The sequence below is a fragment of the Elephas maximus genome, chromosome 3, assembly GCF_024166365.1.
Source record: "Elephas maximus indicus isolate mEleMax1 chromosome 3, mEleMax1 primary haplotype, whole genome shotgun sequence".
Classification (NCBI taxonomy): Eukaryota; Metazoa; Chordata; class Mammalia; order Proboscidea; family Elephantidae; genus Elephas; species Elephas maximus.
In genome coordinates, this window is record NC_064821.1 from 93,425,805 (window position 1) to 93,451,642 (window position 25,838).

The 25,838-nt window shown below is 38.5% G+C and overlaps 1 protein-coding gene across 2 annotated transcripts in view; it reads right to left on the reverse strand.

Annotated features, from left to right (window-relative positions):
• The window catches only part of FAF1 (Fas associated factor 1), a 602,340-nt gene that overhangs the window by 40,216 nt on the left and 536,286 nt on the right, over positions 1 to 25,838 (reverse strand). For both annotated transcript variants that reach the window (XM_049875181.1, XM_049875180.1), the window contains exons 17-18: positions 25,193 to 25,270; positions 9,346 to 9,561 (exon numbers count right to left, since the gene is read on the reverse strand). In XM_049875181.1, coding sequence (XP_049731138.1) covers positions 9,346 to 9,561; positions 25,193 to 25,270 — 294 coding nt within the window. The remainder of the gene's footprint in view (positions 1 to 9,345; positions 9,562 to 25,192; positions 25,271 to 25,838) is intronic.

The following is a 25,838-nucleotide window of genomic DNA, read 5'->3' on the forward strand; positions in this document are numbered from 1 at the left end:
CCCCAGTGATATAGTCTTAAGCCTGGGTTATAGCATTTGGATACTTTAACACAAACATCCAGATTCTAGAGAAAGAATGCACTGTTGCCATGCCTTCTTTAGCTCTAAACCCTTCCCACCTTCCTTGTCTCTCTTGTTGTTGTCAGGTGCTGTCGAGTCAGTTCCGATTCATAGCGACCCTATGCACAACAGAACAAAACACTGCCCGGTCCTGTGCCGTCTTTACAATCATTGTTATGCTTGAGCTCATTGTTGCAGCCACTGTGTCAATCCACCTTGTTGAGGCTCTTCCTCTTTTCCGCTGACCCTGTGCTTTGCCAAGAGTGATGGCCTTCTCCAGGGAGTGATCCCTCCTGACAACAAACATATCCAAAGTTTGTAAAGCACAGTCTCGCCATCCTTGCTTCTAAGCAGCATTCTGGTTGTACTTCTTCCAAAACAGATTTGTTTGTTCTTTTGGCAGTCCATGGTATATTCAATATTCTTCACCAACACCGCAATTCAAAGGTGTCAATCCTTCTTTGGTCTTCCTTATTCATTGTCCAGCTTTCACATGCATATGATGTGATTGAAAATACCATGGCTTGGGTCAGGCGCACCTTAGTCTTCAGGGTGACATCTTTGCTTTTCAACACTTTAAAGAGATCTTTTGCAGCAGATTTGCCCAATGCAATGCGTCTTTTCATTTCTTGACTGCTGCTTCCATGGCCGTCGATTGTGGATCCAAGTAAAATGAAATCCTTGACAACCTCAATCTTTTCTCCGTTTATCATGATGTTGCTCATTGGTCCAGGTGTGGGAATTTTTGTTTTCTCTATGTTGAGGTGCAATCCATACTGAAGGCTGTGGTCTTTGCTCTTCATTAGTAAGTACTTCAAGTCCTTTTCACTTTCAGCAAGCAAGGTTGTGTCATCTGCATAACACAGGTTGTTAATGAGTCTTCCTCCAATCCTGATGCCCCGTTCTTCTTCATATTGTCCAGTTTCTCAGGTTATTTGTTCAGCACACAGATTGAATAGGTATGGTGAAAGGACAGAACCCTGATGCACAACTTTCTTGACTTTAAACCAATAAGAATCCACTTGTTCTGTCCGAACTACTGCCTCTAGATCTATGTAAAGGTTCCTCATAAGCACAATTAAGTGTTCTGGAATTCCCATTCTTCGCAATGTTATCCATAATTTGTTATGATCCACACAGTCCGATGGCTTTGCATAGTCAATAAAACACAGGTAAACATCCTTCTGGTATTCTCTGCTTTCAGCCAGGATCCATCTGACATCAGCAATGATACCCCTGGTTCCACGTCCTCTTCTGAAATCGGCCCGAATTTCTGGCAGTTCCCTGTCAATATAATGCTACAGCTGTTTTTGCTTGCGTGTGATATTAATGATATTGTTCTGTAATTTCTGCATTCGGTTGGATGACCTTTCTTGGGAATAGGCATAAATATGGATCTCTTCCAGTCAGTTAGCCAGGAAGCTATCTTCCATATTTCTTGGCATAGAGGAGTGAGTACCTCCAGTGCTGCAATCTGTTTGTTGAAACATCTCAATTGATATTCCATCAATTCCTGGAGCCTTGTTTTTCACCAATGCCTTCAGAGCAGCTTGGACTTCTTCCTTAAGTACCATCAGTTCCTGATCATATGCTACCTCTTGAAATGGTTGAACACTGACTAATTCTTTTTGGTATAATGGCTCTGTGTATTCCTTCCATCTTCTTTTGATGGTTCCTGCATCGTTTAATATTTTCCGCATAGAATCCTTCACTATTGCAACTCAAGGCTTGAATTTTTTCTTCAGTTTTTTCAGCTTGAGAAACGCCGAGCGTATTCTTCCCTTTTGGTTTTCTATCTCCAGCTCTTCGCATGTGTCATTATAATACTTTACTTTGTCTTCTCGAGCTGCCCTTGGAAATGTTCTGTTCAGCTCTTTTACTTCATTCTTTCTTCCTTTTGCTTGAGCTTCTTGATGTTCAAGAGCAAGTTTCAGAGTCTCCTCTAATATCCATCTTTGTCTTTTCTTTCTTTCCTGTCTTTTCAATGACCTCTTGCTTTCTTCATGTATGATGTCCTTTATGTCATTCCACAACTCGTCTAGTCTTTAGTCACTAGTGTTCAATGTGTCAAATCTATTCTTGAGATGCTCTCTAAATTCAAGTGGGATATACTCAAGGTCGTATTTTGGCTCTTGTGGACCTGCTCTGATTTTCCTCAGTTTCATCTTGAACTTGCATATAAGCAATTGATGCCGATGGTCTGTTCCACAGATGTAGTCAATTTGATTACTGTGTGTTCCGTATGGTGAGGTCCACGTATATTTGCTGTTTGTGTTGGTGAAAGAAGGTATTTGCAATGAAAAAGTCGTTGGTCTTGCAAAATTCTATCATTCGATCTCTGGCATTGTTTCTATCACCAAGGCCATATTTTCCAGCTACCGATCCTCCTTCTTTGTTTCTATGTTTCACATTCCAATCACCAGTAATTATCAATGTGTCCTGATTGCATATTCGATGAATTTCAGACTGCAGCAGCTGATAAAAATCTTCTATTCCTTCATCTTTGGCCTTAGTGGTTGGTGTGTAAATTTGAATAATAGTCATATTAACTGGTCTTCTTTGTAGGTGTATGGATATTATCCTATCACTGACAGCACTGTACTTCAGGATAGATCGTGAAATGTTCTTTTTGACGATGAATGCAACACCATTCCTATTCAAGTCGTCATTCCCAGTGTAGTGGACTCTATGATTGTCTGATACAGAATAGCCAATACCAGTCCATTTCAGCTCACTAATGTCTAGGATACTGATGTTCATGCGTTCCATTTCATTTTTGATGATTATCAATTTTCCTAGATTCATATTTCGTACATTTCAGGTTCCAATTATTATTATTAAATCTGTCAGTTTGTTGTAGTGTTGGGGCTTGCATGTTGCTGTGATGCTGGAAGCTATGCCACTGGTATTCAGATACCAGCAGGGTCACCCATGGAGGACAGGTTTCAGCTGAGCCAGGCTAAGACAGACAAGGAGGAAAGACCCGGCAGCCTACTTCTGAAAAGCATTAGCCAGTGAAAACCTTATGAATGGCAGCAGAATATTGTCTGATATAGTGCTGGAAGATGAGCCCCCCAGGTTGGAAGGCACTCAAAAGATGACTGGGAAAGACCTGCCTCCTCAAAGTAGAGTCGACCTTAATGATGTGGATGGGGTAACGCTTTAGGGACCTTCATTTGCTGATGTGGCATGACTCAAAATGAGAAGAAACAGCTGCAAACATCCCTTAATAATCCTCCCTTAGGACAATGATAACAGATACTGTTTATTTTATGTTAGGGACACAGTAGCTTACATTTACTATTTAACTCTTACTTTTTTTTTTTTTTTAATAACTTTCTGAGATATTATTATTGCTCTTTCAAAGATGAGGATATAGAAGTTCGGTGAAGTCAAGTGATTTGCCCAATATGATACAGCAGATATGTGATGGAGTGGGATTCAGATACAGGTCTGACAATCACCAAAATTTTTACTTTTTACCATGCCATTCTGCTTCTAGCCACCCAAAATCTCTCTGTGCAAGGGTTAGCTCAAATTCACTTCCTTTATAATGCCTTCCCTTACCACTGCAATTTGAAATTACCAGTCCTTCCAACTGTGGGTATAATCTGTGATGTAATTTGCTTTAGATCTATGTTTTCACTATAATATGAACTCTTCACGGTCAGTAACAATTTCTTTTATTCCTGTATCACCAGGACCTGGTATAGAGTAGTATAGAGTGGTTGCTCAGCAAATGTTCTGCTGTATAAAAGAACTAATACATGAATGAAATACAAAAGAAACTGCTTGTGTTTCCTTATGGTGGGAAATAGGATATCCTTGTGTTATTGATGAAGTCAAACATTTTCCAGCAGTAGCTTCTGAATACAGACTGTATGTCCTATAAGGGTGAGAACTATATTGTTGTTTTTTAGCACTGTATTTCCAGCTCTTAGCTTGGTGCTTAGTGTAATAAAAGTGGATTAGTGAGGGAAACAAATTATACTCTAATTTTGTAAGATTTTTTTCTCCAGTTAATTTAAACAAACTTTTACTGAAGGCCTACTCTGTAGAAAACCCTGCTAGGAGCTGGTTTATACTCACTCTCCTGTTCCTTTAAGTATTAGAGAGAGAAAGAAAAAATTTATAAGAGTTTACAGCTATGGAGGGAAAAAACCAGAAAGTGGGCAGGGTGGGGCGGGGAGGAAAGACACATTAATTACTTTACTTTAGAATATAAAATATCTGAATAGTTTTTATTCCTGAATGCATGATTTTCTGTTTTGGGGGGTCACATCTACAGATCTGGAGGAAGGAACATTCTTGGGGTAAAAACAGGGCTGTGATTATATCAGGTAAAGGTACACAGGACACCAGTCTAGTGTTCCCCTGCCATCTCCATCCTCCTTTCCTAATGTCCTCCACTATTCATATTTTTCTAAATAGAAAGAACCTCATTTCTCCAGTTGCAAGTGGAGCTTCTCTGAGTGATGTGGATAAGAGTAGGCAAAAAAGGGAAAATAGGAGGTGCGAAGGGGAAGAGTTGTGGGATAAAGAAATAAGGAGGAAGGAAGAATAGAAAGAAAGGGGAAAGGATAAAAGGGATAAAGTAGGATTGGAAAGAAGGGGGAGTGGGAAGAGGAGGAGGAGAGAAGAGAAAGATGAGAAAGTGGTACAGAAGAGGAAGGCTGGGGATATTGATAGCTTCATACCAAATGGCACTCGGTGCTGTAGGTTCAGAGGGGAAGTGGGGGACTGGCAGCAGCCCCTCACTTTGACTTCTACGTGCAGTGAGTAGTAGTGCGGTCAGTGTTATTCCTCAGCTTTTACGACTCACCTACCTTACTGCCAGGGCAATACCCAAGTAAAGCAAATTGGCCACTGATGTTCATATGGCTCTAACATGTCCAAGAGGTTGAGCTTAATGACCAAAGCTCTGTAAATAAATACTACTCCTTCTCCTGATAACTGCTATTAGCAAACTGAAAAACAAAAACAAAAACAGAAACACACAAATAGCCCAATGCTCCCAGCAACTCAATCCTTAGCTTTTCTGGGCAGGGCCTATGTCTGGTGCTATCTTGGTTATCCCACAGTGTTCAGTTCAGTGAAGTATACACAGTGGACATTTAGTAAACAGTTGGACAGTTGAGAAATCTTAACATGGAGTATTGTTTTGGTTGGTGGGAGTTGGTGAGGGGTGAGGGAGAAGAATGTTTAACATGGCCTCTGGTGAGAAGCCAGTCTCTGCTTTGTGGAGGAAAGGAGGACACAATAAGACTCCTAGAGTTAAATCTTATGTTATTTGTTATTAAACAGGCAAGGTCTTAAGATGTGCTTTTTAACAGTCTTTAGTTTGGCTGTAATTTAAGATGACTTTTACAAATTAGATCCTAATCCTTGCAGACACAGATGGCTGTTACAGAATAGCCTTGCAAAAACACTAGTCATTCAACTTGAAAGAGCATTCAGAAAGGGATGAAGGGCCATTAAATCTCACCCCACCTCTGGCTCTAGTCAGCCTAATGAGTCCTGGGTGGGCTTTCTGGGTTTAGGTCTGGAATCTGGGTGGGCCTAGGACATCTGTTCTCATTTGGAACAGCCCCTCTAGTTCACTCTGGAACCAGAGATTTAGGGGAGTCTGAGGTCATTAACATTCACCAAGTTACTGAATGCTTATATGGGAGGCACCATGCTGGGAACTGCAGGGGAGAGGGGCATGAACGCAATACAGAGAGTGCCTGTAAACAGTTATAGAACAATAGGAGAAGTGCTAAGACAGAGGAATGTACAATCTGTAATGGGTACATGGGTGGGAGGAACAACTGCTTGGGAGAACAGGGAGGGCTTCACAGAAAGGATGACATTTGAGCTGGGCATTAAAATAATAAGCTCTAACAGGCCTGGTAAAGTGGTGAGGGTGAATATTCAAGGACAAGAGAACGGAGTGTACAAAAGCACAGAGGCAGGAGAGGCTTTTGTAACTTTAGTGAATAGTAAGCAATCTCATGAGGCGGGAGTTCACACTTGCAGGTGATGGCAATAAGTGATGAGAGTCAGGATACAAGGCTGGATAAGCAAGCATGGATCAGTTTGTAAAGAGTTTTAGAAGCATGTTAAGGGGTCTGTCCTTATTCTAGGGCAGTAGGAAACTACTAACGTCCCTAGATGGCACAGCCAGTTTATGCTTGGCTACTAACCGAAAGGTTGGCAGTTCTAATCTGCTCAGCAGCAGAAGAAAGTCCTGGTGATCTGCTCCAGTAAGATGACGGTCACTGAAAACCCTTAGGAGTGCAGTTCCAGTCTGACACACGTGGGGTCACCACGGGTGGAAACTGACTCCAAGGTGATGAGTCTTTTAGGAGCTACTGAAGAGTTTTCAAGCCGGGAGGAATGACTGGAGTAGGACTTTAGAAAAATTACTCCAGGGCAGATAACTCTAGGTTGGCCAAGAACTATAAAATGGACCTATGGTGGGTATTGGGGTGCTCTTGATTCCTCTTATAGGAGCAAACCCCTGCGGTTTGACTTTCTCTCTGGGGAACTGAAACAAACTTGGTATAAATTGGTCTTGGGATACAGGCGAAGATAAAAATGGGGTCAGGTGTGAAAGGGTCATTGGGAGAAGAGACTGTTAATCAGACTAAATAGTTTTCTTCAACATTGTAAAACAGGATGAATGATCTAAATCATGAGTAAGTTTTCTCAAAGACTAAGTGACTGACCCTCTATTCAAGGTTAACCCACACTGACATTTAATACAGTCTGTGCTGAAGGGCCTGAACCTAGGGTTTGGCCAGAGCAGAGCTAGGCAGGCTATAGCAGCCCAAGAACCCTCTGCATTTCACTTCACAGTGCCCCTGCTTCTTTTTAGCAGCAACTTTCCACAGTCCACATTTTTACCCTGTGGGAAAGGTCATTAATACTGATCATAAAACCCACTTTAGTAATTAAGTTTAAAAACTAATTTGAAATAAAATAAAGTTTAATTTTAAAAGCCAGGAAGATCTTTAGATCTCTTTTGGTACTTCCATTTTACAGGTCTAGAGAAGGGGAGTGACATCAAACCCAGGGTTGTGGGGGGACTAATGTAGCTTCTAATTTTTGTAAGTTCCCCAAGGTGAGATGTTCATCATAGAACATAAAGTATCAGAACCAGGCTGATTTTGAGCCCCTTGATTTCTAAATGTTCAAGATATTAAGAGCTCAAATTTGGTGTCAGATTTAAGGTAGTTTCCTACCTGAATGTGTAGTCCATACAGCACATGAATACGTTTCCCCTTTTGCATGTTTGTGCATTTTATATATGAATAAAGGGGAAGAGCTTACAGCTGTAGGTGGAGCCAGTAAGAGAGGGGCCAACGGCCAGCACCTGGGGTCCACGGTCCCCTAGGCTTAGACAAAAGCGGCAGGATCCTCATCCTACTCAGAGAGGATTTGTGGCTGGTGGTGGACCTAAAATACATCACTGGTTTCTGGCTCTATTCTGCAAATCTGACAGTCAATATAAGGGACTAAGACAGCCTTAACCAAATCTTTGGTATTGGTGTGTTAGATTACTAATCTAGGTTACTAGAAATCCTGCTACTAGATCACAGTAGAACCACAGAATCTTGAGATTTATTATGTATCTTAAAGGTAAGTCAGTTTAAACTTCATTCCATATAAAGCAGGAATGCCAAGAATGAATCCCTCTCCTTCCCCAACCTCCATCATCTTCTCCCCTTTCTCTGTGTATCAATTATTGCTGAAAAGTGCTCATTCAGTGGTGCTTGGTTACCTCTAATGATGGGAAAAATCACTATCTCACAATACAAGGTATTCCTCTTTTTAGAAAACTGTTACATGAGGCTGAAATTTGCCTCCTACAACTTTCAACTCATTGGTCCTAGTTCTGCCCCTAGAGCTTCACAGAGTCAGATCCTCTTTTACATAGCAGGCCTTCAAGGAGCTAAAGACAACAATCATGTCTCCCATGGCCTTTCCTTTTTTAGAGGAAAAGTTCCTCAAATGACATGATTTCTAGTTCCCTCATCTTCTTACCAGCCCTACTCTAGACAGGCTCTGTTTCTTCCGGGTTCCTGTTTCAGCAGGGAGTCTAAAGACTCTTTCAAAGAGAGTTTATTTTAGTGCAGAGTTGAATATAATGATTAAGTTATTCTCTTATTATGATTATACAACTAAAAAATGCAGCCAGCTTTGTTGTTGGCAGCCACAGCACATTACTAATGTAAAAAAAAATTCAGCTTAATTCAACCATACCTCTGCTAAGCACGGTCTTTCCATCCTAAATCCGAGAAGTTGATTTTTCTAAGTCTAATGTATGAATCTCTCTCTCTCTTTCTATTCCTGTATAATATCTGCAGGTTCATTTTTTTCTATGGTTTTAGCAGTTTAAGGTTTTCTTGAATCCTACTTTTCACAATCCATAAGTCTGATAAAGCCTTCATTTAAGTTGCTGATACGTATGGTGAGTAGTAAAGGATTAAATATAGAGCTTCTAGGTTCTCTCCAAGGATCCTTGGTGGTGCAATGGTTAAAAGCTAGGCTGCTAACCCACAAGCCACTTGAAAGGAGAAATGACCTGGCAATCTGCTCCTGTAAAGATTACAGCCTAGGAAAACCTATGGGAGCAGTTCTACTTTGTCATATAGGGTTGTAATGAGTCAGAACTGACTTGATGGTACAACAACAGGTTCTTTCCAAGGATACAGCAATCTCTTAATCAACACTTCCTGGACACACTATTTACTCAGCAATGAATCTACCAAACTGTGGATCTGTATCCCTGTACTTTGCCAAGACAATGAGAGACTATCAAACGCCATGCTGAGATACAGATATACAGTGAATATGGGTCACCCTTCCTGACTTGCCAGGGTAGTAAGCCTACCAGATGAAAAAATACTCTTGGTTTAGCATGACTTGCTCTTGGTGAATCTAAAATCATTCCTAAATCACCTTTGAAGAGTAGGGATTGACCTTGATTGAGCTGCATGCAGTTCCCAAGTGAGGTATACAGAGATGAGATCTTGGGAAAGCCTCTCTGAATATTTACACAGGGGAAACAGCTAGGAAGGAAGAAAGACCTAATACCTAATTTCTTACATAGACTACTGGGCATATGTCTTCTGGCTTGGGAAGCCATAACTTCTCTAAAGGCTGAGGAGAGAGTGGTGTGCAGAACAAAGAAGCGTTCCTGGGTGTGCTGCCTTGTCATAGTCTGCATCAAGGGACTTTTTTTGGGACTACTTAATGATGGGATATTTCCCTTTTGGGAGAAGGGGCATGGGAACTTACATCTCTCCTAGGAAAGGTGCTCAGTAACTTGAACTCGTCCCATGGAAATCCTTTGGAGGCTACAAAATCGAAGACAATCTGGAGCTTACTGCTGGCCAGGAAACGCCGCTCCAGGAACTCGCCACTGGGGGTCCGGATTCGCAGTTTGCTCACGGGCTCAGCATTTTCTTCCTTTGGCTCTGGGGGCAGGGCCTGCTCTAAGGAGAGCCGGATAGCCTAAGGAGAGCAAAAACCAGGTGTTAAACTGTAGAATGGGTAGGGCCGAGGAGGATGGGGGAGGGACAGGCTCAAAAAAAAGCTGCTTATTTCTATGAACTCATCAAAATGTCACTGCCCCAATTATTAACCAAACCGAATGCTTAGGCAATAGAATCATGTGTTTTTCATTTCTTAATATTAGCCCGATAGACAATTAATTAAAACAAATCCCACCCTGATGACACAAATATTAAATCGATAGGTAGCCACATAGAAAATAAAGGTAATTTAATCATTTTACTGAAGGGCTTAGATATTTGTGATTGAGGAAATAAGTATCAAATACCCAATTGCTTCCTTTCTATTGTATGAATTAAGGCTACTAGAACCATTCACAAAAGATACTAACACATCTATACATATAAAAAAAATACATAAATATATATTTGAGAAAACATACATTTCCCAAGTAGAAATTATGAAAGAGTTTGTAGAATACTGGATAATAATTAGCATCGAAATGGACTGGAAAGAAACTGAAATATCAGGTTTACTGGAGGAAGGAACCTGGGTCCCATTTCCAGCCCTGCCATTAACTTGCTATAGAAATAGTCAAGTCTCAGAATGATAGATTTCTAGACCTAGAGAAAGGACCATACCCTTCATTTTATAGATGAGAATACAAACTCAAACAAGTGAGGTAAACTGCTAGGCTAGAGTCGGGCTCAAATCCAGGTTTCCCAGTTCTCAATCTACAGTATTAAATTACTTCACATTCACGATACTCCATTGGAAGGAGGTTGGAAGCTGTCTGAGGTCATTGCCCACATTGGAATCTATGGCAGAGATTCACTAAGATGTTTTTTGTCCCAGGCACCCTGAGAAGTTCTTTAGATAAGTCAGCTTAGTATTAGCATGCCCTGCTGCCCAGTCACATTCTGTTTCTGGCTACTTTAATATTTCCGTGTTTCAAATTTGTCATCAATAGAAAATTAAAAAAAAATTTTTTTTTTCCAATTAATATACAACTATTATAATCAATGTGAATGTGAGAAACTGGGACTTAAATTCCCTAAAACCTCCACAGCAATTCTCAAAATTAGTGTCACTCTTCCAATTGCGGGAAAAACATAAACTCTATCAAACCACTTTTGAGCTAAAGGGGGAATATAAATCAAAACAGTAGACTATTTAGAAGACAATGATTAATGAAACATTTCATATCAGAATCTATGGGGTACATCTAAAGCAGTGCTCAGAGGAAATCATTCAAAGCCTTAAAATTCTTTTATCATTAAAAATAAGTGAATTTAGAATTGGACTCAAAAAGCTAAGGGAAAAAAACCAATAAATCAAATGGAAAGAAAGCTAAGAAGAAAATAATAAAGCTAAAAGCATAAACGAATGAGTTAGAAACTAGAAAAACACCAAAACAAACAAAAAACCTCCAACTTATCAATAAACTTATACAGACAAAAAGGAACAAATAAAAATGGTCACTTCTACAGGGTGAGGGAAAGAGGGTGGAAGAGGTGGCAGTGACCATTTTCTGAATACATCTTTTTAAATTTTTGACTTTTGAATTATGCATGTGTTATTTGTTTAAAAATAAAAGTTTGCTCAAATACTAGTAGAGAAAATGAATTGGTTAATTTCTGTGTCATTCAGGAGAATCTGGTTGGTTCTAATACTGAAGTATTAAAAAAAAATCTCAAAATGTCTGCTGTGTATAGACAAAGCTATTCTATGACTCTGATGGTCATCTTCCTTCTGGGAGCACTGGATAATACCACCTACCTCTTAGGGGATTACAAAGATGGGGATTATATACATGACATATGTAAAGTTTCCAGTGTGGCATCTGACACATAATAGGCTTCAGTTAGTGGCTGCTTTTGTTATAATGAAGAGAAGGTCTACACAGAATATCAGATCTGGAAACACTCTCAGTTTTTACATGGGGATATTGAGGTCCAGAAATGATGAGTGAGAAATACAATGTGCTCCAGTTGTGTATTTCCAAATATTAAACTATTTTAGTAACACTGTCATATATTTTAATAATCCAGTGAATGGATGAAAACATACATATCAAAATTAAGTTCCTGTTGTAGTATGTCTATTATAGCATTCACCGTACTGTACCACAGTTGTTTGTTTAATGTCCGGCTCTCCCACTAGCCTGCAAACATCATCAGGTTATGGGACCATGTCTTACTTCTTACTCCAAGTATAGTACATAGCTCAGAGTGGATTCTCAATATGCATTTGGAATGAAGAAACTAACAAGTTACCTGAAATAAACTGTGTGAAAGTGCTTAGTATGGTGATAAGCACATAATAAGTGCTCAATAAATGCTAAAAAAAATCTGAATCTCAAGGTCTCTACTTCTAGTAAGCAAGAACTGACCATCCTGACTCTGCTTTCTCTGAGTTCTGACTTCCTCCAGCACCAACTGCTCAGATTAATTTTCCACACGTGTCCCTTAAAGGCAACCCCATAAGACTTTCTTGTAGGAGTTAACTACCTCTGTGGATTAATTATATACATTTTCTAGACTATTATTAATGGGATCATTTCACTATTTCTCTCTAACACTAATGGCTCTTTAAAATCATATCTTTGAGAGTAAAAAACATTTTTCCTGATTATAAAAGCAATATATATTCATTGCAAAAATAATTAAATGATAAGAAAAACATTAAAATTAATCTGTATACCTACCACAAGGAAATAGTCACTGCTATCATTTTGGATTGTTTATATCATTAATTTTTCTATGTTCATTTTTATATAAGTATATATATTTTATATAAGTTTTTTAATATAAGTTTATATTTTATATAAGTATATATGTATTTTTTATTGGGTTGATATATTTTTAATCTTTTTACGCTTGAATGTGTTATATAAAGCTTTATCTTTTTTCCCTCAAAGTATGTATTTTGTAATTGTTTCTAGGTTTTTATTAAAGTATAGCATAAACATAAAGTGTACAGATCTCATGTATACACTTTGATAAATTTTCAGAAAGTGAACATACCTATATAACTTGCCCCCTGATGAAGCATCTCAGAAGTCCTTCTACCCCTTTGCTGGAAACTACCTCTCCTCAAAGTTAACTACTATTCTGACTTCTAATATGGTAGCTTCAAAAAACTTTAAATTAAATGTGATATTATGGTTAGGAACATAGGCTTTGGAATATGACAGATGTAGGTTCAAATCCTGGCCCACTTCAGTTTCCTTGTATAAGAAATAGGGCCAGTAATATCTTCTTCACAAAGTTCTTGTATAAAATACAGTAATGTTTATAAAACACTTAGCAAGTACTGACACATGATATACACTTAATGTCTAGCTTTGAACTTCATGCTGTACCTAACCCTGTGTTTAGCAGATGACAGTTGTTGGTGTTATCAAGATTCTTCGCTTTGTACCTACTTTAAATCAGAATTTAATGTGCTATTTCCTGATTTCTCCTCCTGTTCTCCCTTTAAATCCACCTGTCTGCTTGTGTTCTATTTTGACATTTCCCCGCACAGTATAACAACAGATGCTACATTATTGTCTGAACTCTACCAATTATATTACAGAAGAATAAACAACAGTAGCTTATTACCCCATTTATTGTGCAGACAATGTCTGTTCCTCAATGTACCCAGTCTCCAGGGCTTCCCCTAGAATGAAAACAGACCTCAGCTATCCCACACCAGCGGACCAATGTAGAAAACAATGACGTGATGTTAGGTAAGTCCGCACCTTGGTATATGAATACCTAACAGTTTTACTGGCCAAAGAGAACAAAAATACATCAGTAGCTCAGTTTCAAATATATTGACTAAAAACAAAGGCCTTGTATAAGCAAACGCTGTTGTAAAATAATGGCATAAAGGACATCCATGCTCCAATGGCAGTCATAGTAAACATCATTGTTAAACTTCAATTTGGTTTGCTAAACAAATATAGTATTTTATTTGCATTATTTTACGTTTGTAATAAAACAAAGAAACCTGGTATAAATTGGAAATATGGACTGATCTTCAACTTTTTTTTTGCTAAAAAAAAAAAAAAAATCTAGATATTCAAAGCATTTACATCTGAGGGATGGAAAATGGGGACATTTTTTGAAGTGAAACCCAAACCAAATCAGTTGCTGACAAGCAGATTCTAATTCATAGCGACTCCATGTGTGTCAGAGTAGGGTTTTCTTTCTTTATTTTTAAATAATATTTTATTGTGTTTTCAGTGAAAATTTACACAGCAAATTAGGTTTCCATTTGAGTATCTCAGGGCAATAGTCTCAGGGAGTCCTCTAGTGTCAACTGGTCCAGTAAGACTGGACTTTTTAAGACTTTGCAGAGTAGGGTTTTCAATGGTTGATTTTTCATATAAGATACCCAGAAAAAACTGTTTCTACACAATTACATTTCTTAAAAAGACAAAAGAAAATATGCTTTCTTTTAAAGGACATTTACACCAATCTCTTATGAGAAGAATCAAAGACTGGCTTAATTTACACACACACACATATACACTCATACATACTGTATTTTTACACAACGTGCACCTTCTACGTTTGTTTGCCAACGTGAGGTATTTTCACAAGCACCACTGTTGCCAATTTTTTTTTACATGTTGCTGTAAAAAAATCAGCATAGCATGACTATGAAAATACCTCATGGGGGGAAGGGGGCAGTTGGCAAACATAGAAGGCGCACATAATTTGCATAAAAATATGGCAAATACATGCATACACACACTGTCCTCTAAGCTTTCGTGAGTATCTACCAAAAACCAGTTTATAGCTGGTTGAAGCATTGTGCTAAACAGGCTAAAGCTAACATTCGTTAATTTATTCCATGAATTCTTACTGAGTACCTTTTATGTGCCAGGTATTATTCTAGATGATAGGAAAATAGAGTGAACAAAATAGATAAAGATCCTTGCCTATACAGCCTACATTCTAGTAGGGTGGAGAGAAAGAGAACAAATACACACATAGGAAAATACATTGTTTTTCACATAGTAGTAAGTGCTATGGAGGAAAATAAAGGGTGCTGGTAGAAGGGAGAGAGGGGTGCAATTTTAAATAGGGTGGCCAGGTAGACGTCAGTAAGCAAAGGAGAGAGAGAGCCATATAAACACGTGGATTTGGCTGAAGTATCATAGGCAGAAGTGACAGTAAATGCCAAGGCAACCAATATGGCTAGAGCAAACAGAGCAAGGGGAGAAGGGTAGGTGTTGAAGGCGGAGAGAAAACAAAGGATAGGTGTGATTAGATCATACACGGCCTTTTCCGATTTTAAAAAACTATGATTTACATACAGTAACATCCACCCTTTAGAATGTATAGTTTTGTGAGTTTTGACAAATGAATACAATAGCATAACCATGATTACCTACCAAGATATAGAACAGTTCTATCGCCTCTTCCAAATTTCCCTATTCCTCTACCCTTGGCTCCTGGTAACCTCTGACCTACTTTCTGTCCCTAGTTTTGGCCTTTCCAGAATGTTATGTAAATGTAATCATAAATGTCATACAAATGGCTTCTTTCACTTAGTATAATGCATTTGAGATTCATCCACGTAGTTGAATGCATCAGTAGTTCATTTCTTTTTAAAACTGAGTGGTATTCCATTGTATGGGTATACTACAGTTTGACTATCCCTTCTCCAGTTGAGGGACACTTGGCAACTACAAATAAATCCACTATAAACATCTATGTACACATTTTTATGTGAACATATATTTTTATTTCACTTGTATAAATATGCAGAAGTATGATTGTTGGGTCACATGGTAAGAATATATTTATTTTTATAAGTAAATACCAAACTATTTTCCAAAATGGATGTACTATTTAGGATTCCCATTATTAATATATAAGAGTTCCAGTTGTTCCTCATCCTTGCCAGTACTTGGTATTGTCAGTTTTTCTTTTAAAAAGCCATTCTGACAGGTGTGTAATGGTGTCTATTGTGGTTTTAAATTGCTTTTTCCTAATAACTAATAACAGAGAGCATTTTTTTCATGTGCTTATTTGCCCTGTCTATTAAAAAATTTTGCCCATTTTTTAACTTGGTTTATTTATTTTCTTATTATTGAGTTTTGAGAGTTCTGTATGTATTCTGGACATGAGCTATATGATTTTCTCCCAGTCTGTAGCTTGTCTTTTCAACTCCTTAACAGTGTCTTCTGAAGAGTGGAAGTTTTTAAGTTAGATAAAGTTCAATTTAGGAATTTGTTCTTTTATGGATTTTGCTTTTAGTGTCAGAACTAAGAAGTCTTTGCCTAACCCAAGGTCAGGAAGATTTTCTTCTAGGAACTCAACAGTTTTAGGTTTTACATTTAACTCCATTTTGAGTTAATTTTTGCATATGATGTGAGTTATAGATTGAAGGTTTTTTTTTTCTTCCCATATAGGTATGCAAATTGTAGCATTATTTGTTGAAAAGATTATCTTTTCTCCATTGAATTACCTCTGCATCACTGTCAATCATCAATTGACCATATATGTGTGGGTCTGTTTATGGACTCTTTTTATTCTGTTCCATTGATCTATGGGGTCTATCCTTTTTCCAGTACTATACTGTCTTGAACTCTGGTACTGTGAGTCCTCCAAACTTTTGTTCTTTATCAAAACTGTTTTGGCTTTTTCAGTTCTACTGCCTTCTCATATAAATTTTTGAGTCAGTTTGTCAAGTTCTAAAAAAATTCCTCCAGAGATTCTGATTGTGTAGGTATACTACAGTTTGATTATCCCTTCTAGTTGAAGACACTTGGTAACTACATATAAAGATATTATAAACATTTATGTACAGATTTTTGTGTGAACAAAAATCACTGTAATGATTTTTGGCCTTTACTTTGAGATAGGAAGTCTCTGCAGTTTTTGAAGTGACACTGATACTACAATTGTTTTAAAAAGGATTTACTAAAAGACTGTATCAAAAAACCCAAACCTGTTGCTGTCAAGTTGATTCTGACTCATAGCCACTCTGCAGGACAGAACAGAAGTGCCTCATAAGGTTTCGAATGGGAGCTGGTGGATTCAGACTGCTGACCTTTTGGTTAGCAGGCGAATGCTTAACCACTGTGCCACCAGGACTCCAAACGACTATAAAAAACCAAACCAAACCCACTGCCGCTGAATCAGTTCCGACCCATAGCGACCCTATAGGACAGAGTAAAACCACCCGATAGAGTCCCCAAGGAGTGCCTGGCGGATTCGAACTGCTGACCTCTTGGTTAGCAGCCGTAGCACTTAACTACTACGCCACCTGGGTTTCCCCAAAAGACTATAAAAAAAAAAAAATAGGGAGGGCAAATACGGAGGCATGGATTCGAGCTGGGAGGTTACTGAAGTAATCCAGGTAACAGATAATGTTGGCTTGGATGAGTATGGTAATGGTGGAGTTGGTGAGAAACATTTTGAGTTTTGGATATATTTGGATGGTAGAGACAATAGGATTTGCTGATTAAATATGTACGTGAAAGAGAGAAGTCAAGGATGATTCCAAGGTTTTGGCCCAAACAACTTGAAGCATTTTCCATTTATTAAGACAGGAAAGACTGTAGAAGGAACAGGTCAGTTGTTCAGTTTTAGAAATGTTACGTTTGCGATGCCCATTAGACATCTAAATGGAAATAATGACCTAACAGATGTACAAGTCTGGAGTTCAGGGAAAGGGAGGAGCTGTAGATACAAATTTGGGAGTCCAATATGTATAGATGGTTCTTAAAGTCATAACATTGGATGAGATCACTGAAGGAGTAGAATGAATCCTATAAGGTCTGACTCAGTTCTGCAGCTATTCTCTGCTCCTGGCATCCAATCACCCATTTAGAGAGTATGAATAGCTTAGTACCAAATATATCCTCACTGCTAGATAAAGTAAATCAAGGGAAATGATATTTTCTAAACGAAAAATTCGGATGTATGATTTCTGTGCTGCTTCTGGATATGAGGAATGGTCTGTAGGTTGTGACTTGGATACCATGAAGCCGGAATTTCTAACCTATTTTAATGTTTTCTGAGGACAGTAGCAGAACACTTCAAACTAGAACTATCTAAAAAATTGTGGGTATATGTTTCCTAATTACATATAAGATCTATTTACACATTGGCACCTACCTTACTGAGTTGTTGTAGGGATTCAACACGATGATTCTGTAAAGTGCTAAGCATGCACATATTAATTGTTCAATAAATAGATAATAATTATGACAATGACAGGGATGATTATCATTAGGGCCCAGTGTAGTGGTTATCTGCCCATGTCACAAAGCAATTCATATAAGATTAAAACCAAATTATATGTAGGATTCTAATTACATGACATTCTGGGAAAAGCAAATCTGTAGAGACAGTGAAAATATCAGTGGTTGCACTAGTTGGTGCTCGGCCACAATCGATGACTGCCCTGACAGGGAGCACAACAGAGAACCCCTGAGGGAGCAGGAGATCAGTGGGATACAGACCCCAAATTCTCATAAAAAGGCCATACTTAATGGTCTGACTGAGACTAGAGAAATCCTGGCGGCCAGGGTCCCCAGACCTTCTGTTGGCACAGGGCAGGAACCATCCCTGAAGACAAGTCATCAGACATGAAAGGAACTGGACAGTGGGTGGGAGAGAGATGCTGATGAAGAGTGAGCTAATTATATCAGGTGGACACTTGAGATTGTGTTGGCATCTCATGTCTGGAGGGGGGATGGGAGGATAGAGAGAGTGGGAAGCTGGCAAAATTGTCATGAAAGGAGAGACTGGAAGGCTGACTCATTAGGGGGAGAGCAAGTGGGAGGACGGAGTAAGATGTATGTAAACTTATATGTGACAGACTGACTTGATTTGTAAACGTTCACTTGAAGCTCAATAAAAGTTAAAAAAAAAAAAAAAATCAGTGGTTGCCAGGGGCCCAGGGGAAGGTGGAAGGGATAAACAGGTGCATTCTGAGGGTAGTGAAACTATTCTGTATGATATTGCAATGGTAGACACATGACATTAAGCATTTGTCAAAACCCACAGTACTATATAACACTGAGTGAACTCTAATGTGAACTATGAACTTTAGTTAATAATAATATATCAATATTGGTTCCTGAGCTGTAACAAATGTACCACAGGAATACAAGATGTTACTAAGAGAAACAATGTGCAGGATGGGAGGGAGTAAACGGGAAAACTGTATTTTCTGTACAATTTTTCTAAAAACCTAAAACTGATCTAGAAAATAAACTATTAAAAAATTATAAAGAGCAGATTTATTTTAATAACAACCTATTCATGATGTCACCTTCATTCTTCCAGTATGGGGCAGTAAGTAGAAAGAAGACAGAATAGGAGCTCTGGTTCTGCTTTCAATAGACAAATATAAGGTAAGAATTTTAAAGTAGGCATTTTAATCCTGCTGTGATATTAGTTTCTTCATCTGTAAAATGGTAATGATAATATCTCCCTTTCCCATCTTGCAGGATGATTATGAAGACCAAGTCAGAAGACTGAAGGGAAAGTGCCAAGTCTTCTAATTCCATGCTCTTCCATTCTCCATCATAATAGCCTTTAATATTATTTAAAGTTTTCTACTTGAGAAGACACCAAGGTTTAAATGTAAAAAACAATTTTAGGTAGATAAGCAAAACAAACAAACACAAACAAACAACCTTTTTGCTTTTCAGTCTGAGGGAGCCAATAGGAAAAGGATAAGTTTTGTGCTCATTTTCTCCCACTCATGATTCTATAAAATATGTCCCTTTTAGTCCTAGCTCTAACTATTCGACTATGTTCTAAATTTGTCCATTTACCGCTCCCTGAACAACCCCTGCGCCTTTTTTCCTTTGCTCACAACTGCCCAGTCCATACCCTTCTTTTCCCTTCCTTATGCATCCACCCATCCACCCACCCATGCAACCAGCCAACCAACCAACCAGCCAACCAACCCAACCAACCAACCAACCCAACCAACCAACCAAAATACTTTTCTACTCCACCTTTAACCATCAAAGTTTAAACAATCCTCAAAGGCTGCCTTCATGTCTTTCTTGGCACCCTCCTGGTTAGAAATCATCTCCTTCCTCCAAATATCTTTAGCACTTTGGGCTGGTCCTTCACCATCCTCAAATACCTAAGACTGTGAAGATGATGAGGACTGGGCAATGTTTTGTTCTGTTATACATATGGTCGCCATGAATTGTAACTGACTTGACAGCAACTAAAAAAAAAAACTATTTTAGTGACCTTTGTAATATATAGTATCTTGTCCCGCATTTTGTATTAAGCTACTCTCCCCTTTTGGTTTTCAAACTCCAGGTCTCTGCATATTTCATCATAATACTCTGTCTTCTCCAGTCACCCTTTGAAATCTGTTCAGCCTTTTACTTCATCATTTCTTCTGTTTGCTTTAGCCACTCAGTGCTTCAGAGCAAGTTTCAGTCTCCTCTGATATCCATTTTGGTCTTTTCAATAATCTTTCACTTCCTGCATGTATGAGTCCTCGATGTCTTCCCATCCTACTTCTGGTTTTCGGTCATTAGTGTTCAGTGTATCAAATCTATTCTTGAGATGGTCTCTAAACTCGGGTGAGATGTATTTGAGGTTGTATTTCGGCCCTCATGGACTCACTCTGATCTTCTTCAGCTTCAAGTTGAACTTGCATATGAGCAAATGATGGTCTGTTCTGCAGTTGGACCCTGACTTTGTCTTGACTGATGATATTGTATTTCTCCACTGTCTCTTCCACAGATGTAAATCAATTGATTTTTGTGTAGCCTATCCAGCAAGGCTCATGTTTACAGTTAATTAATTATGTTGTTGAAAAAAGTATATCTGATGGAAAAATTCATTGGTTTTGCAGAATTCTATCATGTGATCTCTGGTATTGTTTCTGTTACCACGGCTGTAGTAGTTTCCAACTACTGATCTTCTTCATTTCCAACTTTTGCATTCCAATCAACGGTAATTATCAATGCATCTTGATTGCATGCTCAATCAATTTCAGACTGCACCAGGTCATAAAAACTTCACTTCTTCATCTTTGGCATCTGTGGTTGATGCATAAATTTGAATAATAGTCATATTAACTGGTCTTCTTTGTACACATGTGGATATTAACCTATCATTGACAGCATTATCCTTCAGGATAGCTCTTGAAATATTCTTTGCTGATGATGTAAAACCATTTCTCTTCACTTTGTCATCCCCAAAGACTCTGGGACTCACAGACTTTGGTTTCCTGGGGGCTGCCCAGTGGGTCATGGGAAAAACACTACCGCATCACCAGCTGGCACCGTTCCTGATCATCTTTGAAAGCTCCAACTTCCATTCTTGATTCATGAAAACATTCTTGGCAAATGCTTTCCCTCTAGTCTGTCTTGGCTGGTCCAAGAATTTCCACTCTGGTGGCACAATACAAATGCCTCTGGTCATCCTTCTTAATTATCGCCTCAGTGCTGAAAACCAACAAATAGAGCAACAGTTCTATTTCATTATTCTTACCTGTGGTATCCAGGGGGCTTGGGTCTGCTCTGAACACTCGGAACAATCGTATAGTTGTTGGAATCAAAATAGCAAATACCAGGCCATTTACGTTTTTTTTTTAATGCCTAGGATGGAAACCCTGGTGGCGTAGTGGTTAAGTGCTACAACTGCTAACCAAGAGGTCAGCAGTTCAAATCCGCCAGGTGCTCCTTGGAAACTCTATGGGGCAGTTCTACTCTGTCCTACAGGGTCACTATGAGTCAAAATCAACTCGACGGCAGTGGGTTTGGTTTTTTTTTTTTTTTTTTTGGAATGCCTAGAAAATCAGTCTTCAATTGTCCCATTTCATTTTTGGCGACTTCCAATTTTCCTTGACTCATAGTTCATACATTCCATGTTCCAATTACTAATGTTAGCTGTGCCACATCAGCAAATGAAGGTCTCAAAGGCTTTACTCTATCCGCATCACTAAGGTTGACTCTACTTTGAGAATGCAGCTCTTCCCTAGTGCCTTCCAACCTAGATGATTCATCTTTCAGCTTATATTAAGCAATATTCTATTGTGATCCATAGGGTTTCACTGGCTAAATTTCAGAAGTAGATTGCCAGGCCTTTCTTTCTAGTCTGATTTAGTCTGGAAGCTCTGCTGGAGCCTGTTCACCATGAGTGACCCCACTGGTATATGAAATACTGGTGGCATAGCTTCCAGGATCATAGCAACATGCAAGCCACCACAGTACGATGGGCTGATCAAACACGACTGGCATTTCTTAAGCTAAAAGAACTGAAAAGAAAGTTCAAGGCTTGAGCTGCAATACTGAAGGATTCTATGAGTAAAAAATTGAATGAAGCATGAAGCATCAAAAGAAGATGAAAGGAATACATGGAGTCTTTGTACCAAAAAGAATTGGTTGATGTTCAAACATTTCAGGAGGCAGCATGTGATCAAGAACTGCTGGCAGTGAAGGAAGAAGTTCAAGCTGCACCAAACGCATTGACGAAAAATGAGGCTCCAGGAACTGATGGAATACCAACTGAGATGCTTCAAGAAACAGAGGCAATGCTGGAACACTTACTCGTCTCTGTCAAGAAATTTGGAAGACAGCTACTTGGCCAAAGGACTGGAAGAGATCCATATTCAAGCCCATTCAAAAGAAAGGTGATCTAATGGAATGAAGAAATTACTAAACAATATCAATGATATCACACGTTAGCAAAATTTTGCTAAAGATAATTCAGTAACAACTGTAGCTGTACATCAACAGGGAACTGCCAGAAGTTCAAGCTGGATTCAGAAGAGGATGTAGAAATGAGGGCTATTATTGCTAATGTCAGATGGGTCTTGGCTGAGAGCAGAGATTACCAGAAGGATGTTTACCTGTGTCTTATTGACTACTTGAAAGCATTTGCCTGTGTAGCTTGTAACAAATTACGGATAACATTACAGAGAATGAGCATTATAGAACACTTATTTGTGCTCACGTGGAACCTGTATATGGATCAAGAGACAGTTGATCCAACAGAACAAGGGGATACTGCATGGTTCAAAATTACAAAAAGCACGTGGCAGGCATTGTATCCTTTCACCTTACTTATTCAGTCTGCATGCTGAACAAATTAAAAAAAACTAGAAATATAAAAATTAATAAAATGGGGAAGATCTTTGTCATTATTTCTCTATTTTTCCTTCAGAAAAATCGCACTGCCATTCTCCTTATCATTACCAAGGAGCAGATCAGTATGCCATCCTAGATTTTATTTATTTCACTCAAACAATTACCACACAGCAAAATAAGGCCAATCATTAAGGAATTTCCCTGTAACCAAGGCGATTTGACTATTCAATACTTCATTTTCTGAAAAGATCTTGAAATAAAGGAGATAATCAAAATAATAAAACCACTCTTGTTTATCAATGTAATCACATAGGTTAGGATTTCCAGTTAGAAGGGAGGCACTGTTACTGTGAAAACTCAGGTGACCTGGCTTGTGGTTTAGATTGTGTGTCCAACCAGTGTGGTGACCACAGGCAAACTGTATAATCTCTCTGGGTGTGAGTTTCTTTAGAGGTTACATAATACCAGGTTTGCCCAAAGGGTGGTCTGTGATACACTAGTGTGCTGAAATATGTTAATTGGTGCTCCACGAAAAAAAAAAAAGTCAAATAAATTTGGGTAACACTGAATTAAGAAAAACAGTTTGCTAATGGTGGAATTTATGAGACTCTTTAATTTTAACTCTCCAAAAGGAGAGACAGAGTATGCAATATTACCAAACTCATTTATTACAGAATCATATCAAGGAATAAGTGCAGTTAATGGCTATTTGAAAAATTTGACTTTTGTTCCTCCCTCATCTGAGCCCTCCCACATGTTTACAACTGGAAAATGTATATTGAGTTATGATAAAGGGTGTTGACGGGGTCTTCGTGAGAGGACATGCTATTGTCTACATTTGAAAAACAGAGAGAGTTTTACCTCAGGGTAAATTAAGTAAATAATCAGAAGAAATTACACACGCTACCATGCTCTGGATCCAAAACATGCAGTTAATTGTGTACCTTTGACATTTAGCCAGCCAGTATGGTTGAAGATATATTAAGAGAGACCATGTGAAAGACAACACAAAAGTGCAAGAGTCCTTAGTTTTTAAATTACATTTCTTGAAATACCTAAAAGGATAGGCATTCAATAAGTGTTTGAACATGAATAAACTTTGATTTCCAAACAGTGAAATTTTATCCATCTTTTAAGACCTGGCTCAAATATCACTTTTTCCATAGTATTGTCTGATTCTCGAAGCTGTAAAAAATCTTTTGCTTCTGAACTTCCTAAGCATTTTGCTTTTACTTCTCATATGCCATTTAGCACATTCTTCCTTGATTGGCTGGTACTTGTATACAAGTTGTATCTTCCCTACCAGGTGTAATCTCTTCTTGTAGGCAGAAAACATTTTGTTATCCTTTGTTTCCCTTGGAATGCTCAGCACAGTGTCTTCTTCAAAATAAATTTGTTGAATAAGTGAAAGAATGATGACTGACGGAGTTTTACTCAGCCCAAGTAAGGGCTCTCTAGGAGTTTCTATTACTTATTAGATGGATTCCTCTTTTTTATAAGTGAATCTTGCCATTAACCCCATGTCTAGAAAAAAGTTCTGAGAGTCCTTTGGAAAAAGTTTTAAAAGGGCAGTATCCTTTTTCTTTGTCTCTTTGCACCTTAGGCAAACCTCTAGAATAACTTTTACATATAGTATTGAAATCCTATTTTTAAAAGACTATGAATTCCTACGCATGTAGGCATCCTTAGCCCCTAACGGATTTAGGCACATAGTAAGTACTCTAAAAATGTTTGCAAAATGAGTGAATGAAAAATTATATTGGTATGGGCATGACATGAACACAGGGGAAAAAAAAAGCAAGCTAAACAGATTTCCTATAGCTAGATGCTGTATCAGTCAGGGTTCGCCAGAGAGAAAGAACCAATAGGATGGAAATATAAGTATGTATGTATGTATATTTGTCTATGATTTATTTTAAGGAATTGGCTCATGCAACTCTGCAGTCTGGCAGTGTGAAATACGTAGGGCAGGCCAGCAGACTAGAAACAGACACTGCAGTATTGAGGCAGCATTTCTTCTTCTCTGGGAAACCTCAATTTTTGCTCTTAAGGCCTTCAACTGATTGTATGTGGCGCATCCACACCATCAAAGGTAGTCTCCTTTACTTAGTTAACTGACTGTGGATGTCAACCACATCTACAAAATACCTTCACAGCAACATCTAGATCAGTATTTGATTAAATAACTGTGTACTACAGCACAGATAAGTTGACACATAAAATTAACCATCACAGGAGCAGAAAATACAGTTTTTAAATTCTTGGGGTGAGACAATACCCAGAAAGGACGGGACGTATTTGTCAGGCAATAAAAGGGGAAAGGAATTGAAAAGAATAGAAAACCTTGCATTTAGTAAGGTCAAGTTTTCTAAGGAATTCCATACAACAGATTAGAACTGATCCTTTTAAGGAAAGCTTAAGTCTTCCATACTAAATAAATCAGGGAAAAGCGGGAAGAAGTAAGTTGCAAGAAATACTAACAGTCTCGATATCAAATGCAGTAGAAATACAACCCAGCTTTTGAATAGTTTTTCTAAAAATTATGCCCACCTCACGTTCCTCTTCTTGCTCTTTACGAATCTGCTCCAAACGAAACTGTTCAGCCATCTCTCTCTCATGAGCTTCTCTCTGTTGATAAAATAAAGGGAGCCAGTTACATTCAAAGAGCTCATTTCTAGCATGGGCTGGAGCTACATTTTGGTGATGGACGTATCTCTCTCTGAAACAAGAATGGAAATGAAAGCGAGAACAAAGCATTGTTCTTTGATCATGTTGGGTTTCTATTCAAACAGCTTTGATGGTTCTGGGTAGCACATGGCATTCAAAATCCTTCATGACCTTTCTCTGGTCTTCATTTCTGGCCTTTTCTGCGACCTCTCCTGCACCCAGATCTCAAGCTTTATTCACATCAGCCTCTATCATGTCCTACCCTGAGCAGTGCCTTGCCCCTAGCATACATTATTTTCTCTTCCCTCCACCCCTCTTTCTCTGTCCAGTTCACATATACCATCTCATCTATGAAACTTTCCCAAACACATTTCTACTTCATGGGTCTCCATGAAAGCAAAAAAAAAAAAAAAAATCCACTGAAACTTCTGTCTACTGAACTCTCACAGAACTCAGTGCTTTGTTTATGGTACTTAGAATCATTGCATTATATTACAGCTATCTGTGTTCTTGACTTAATCTACTCTAC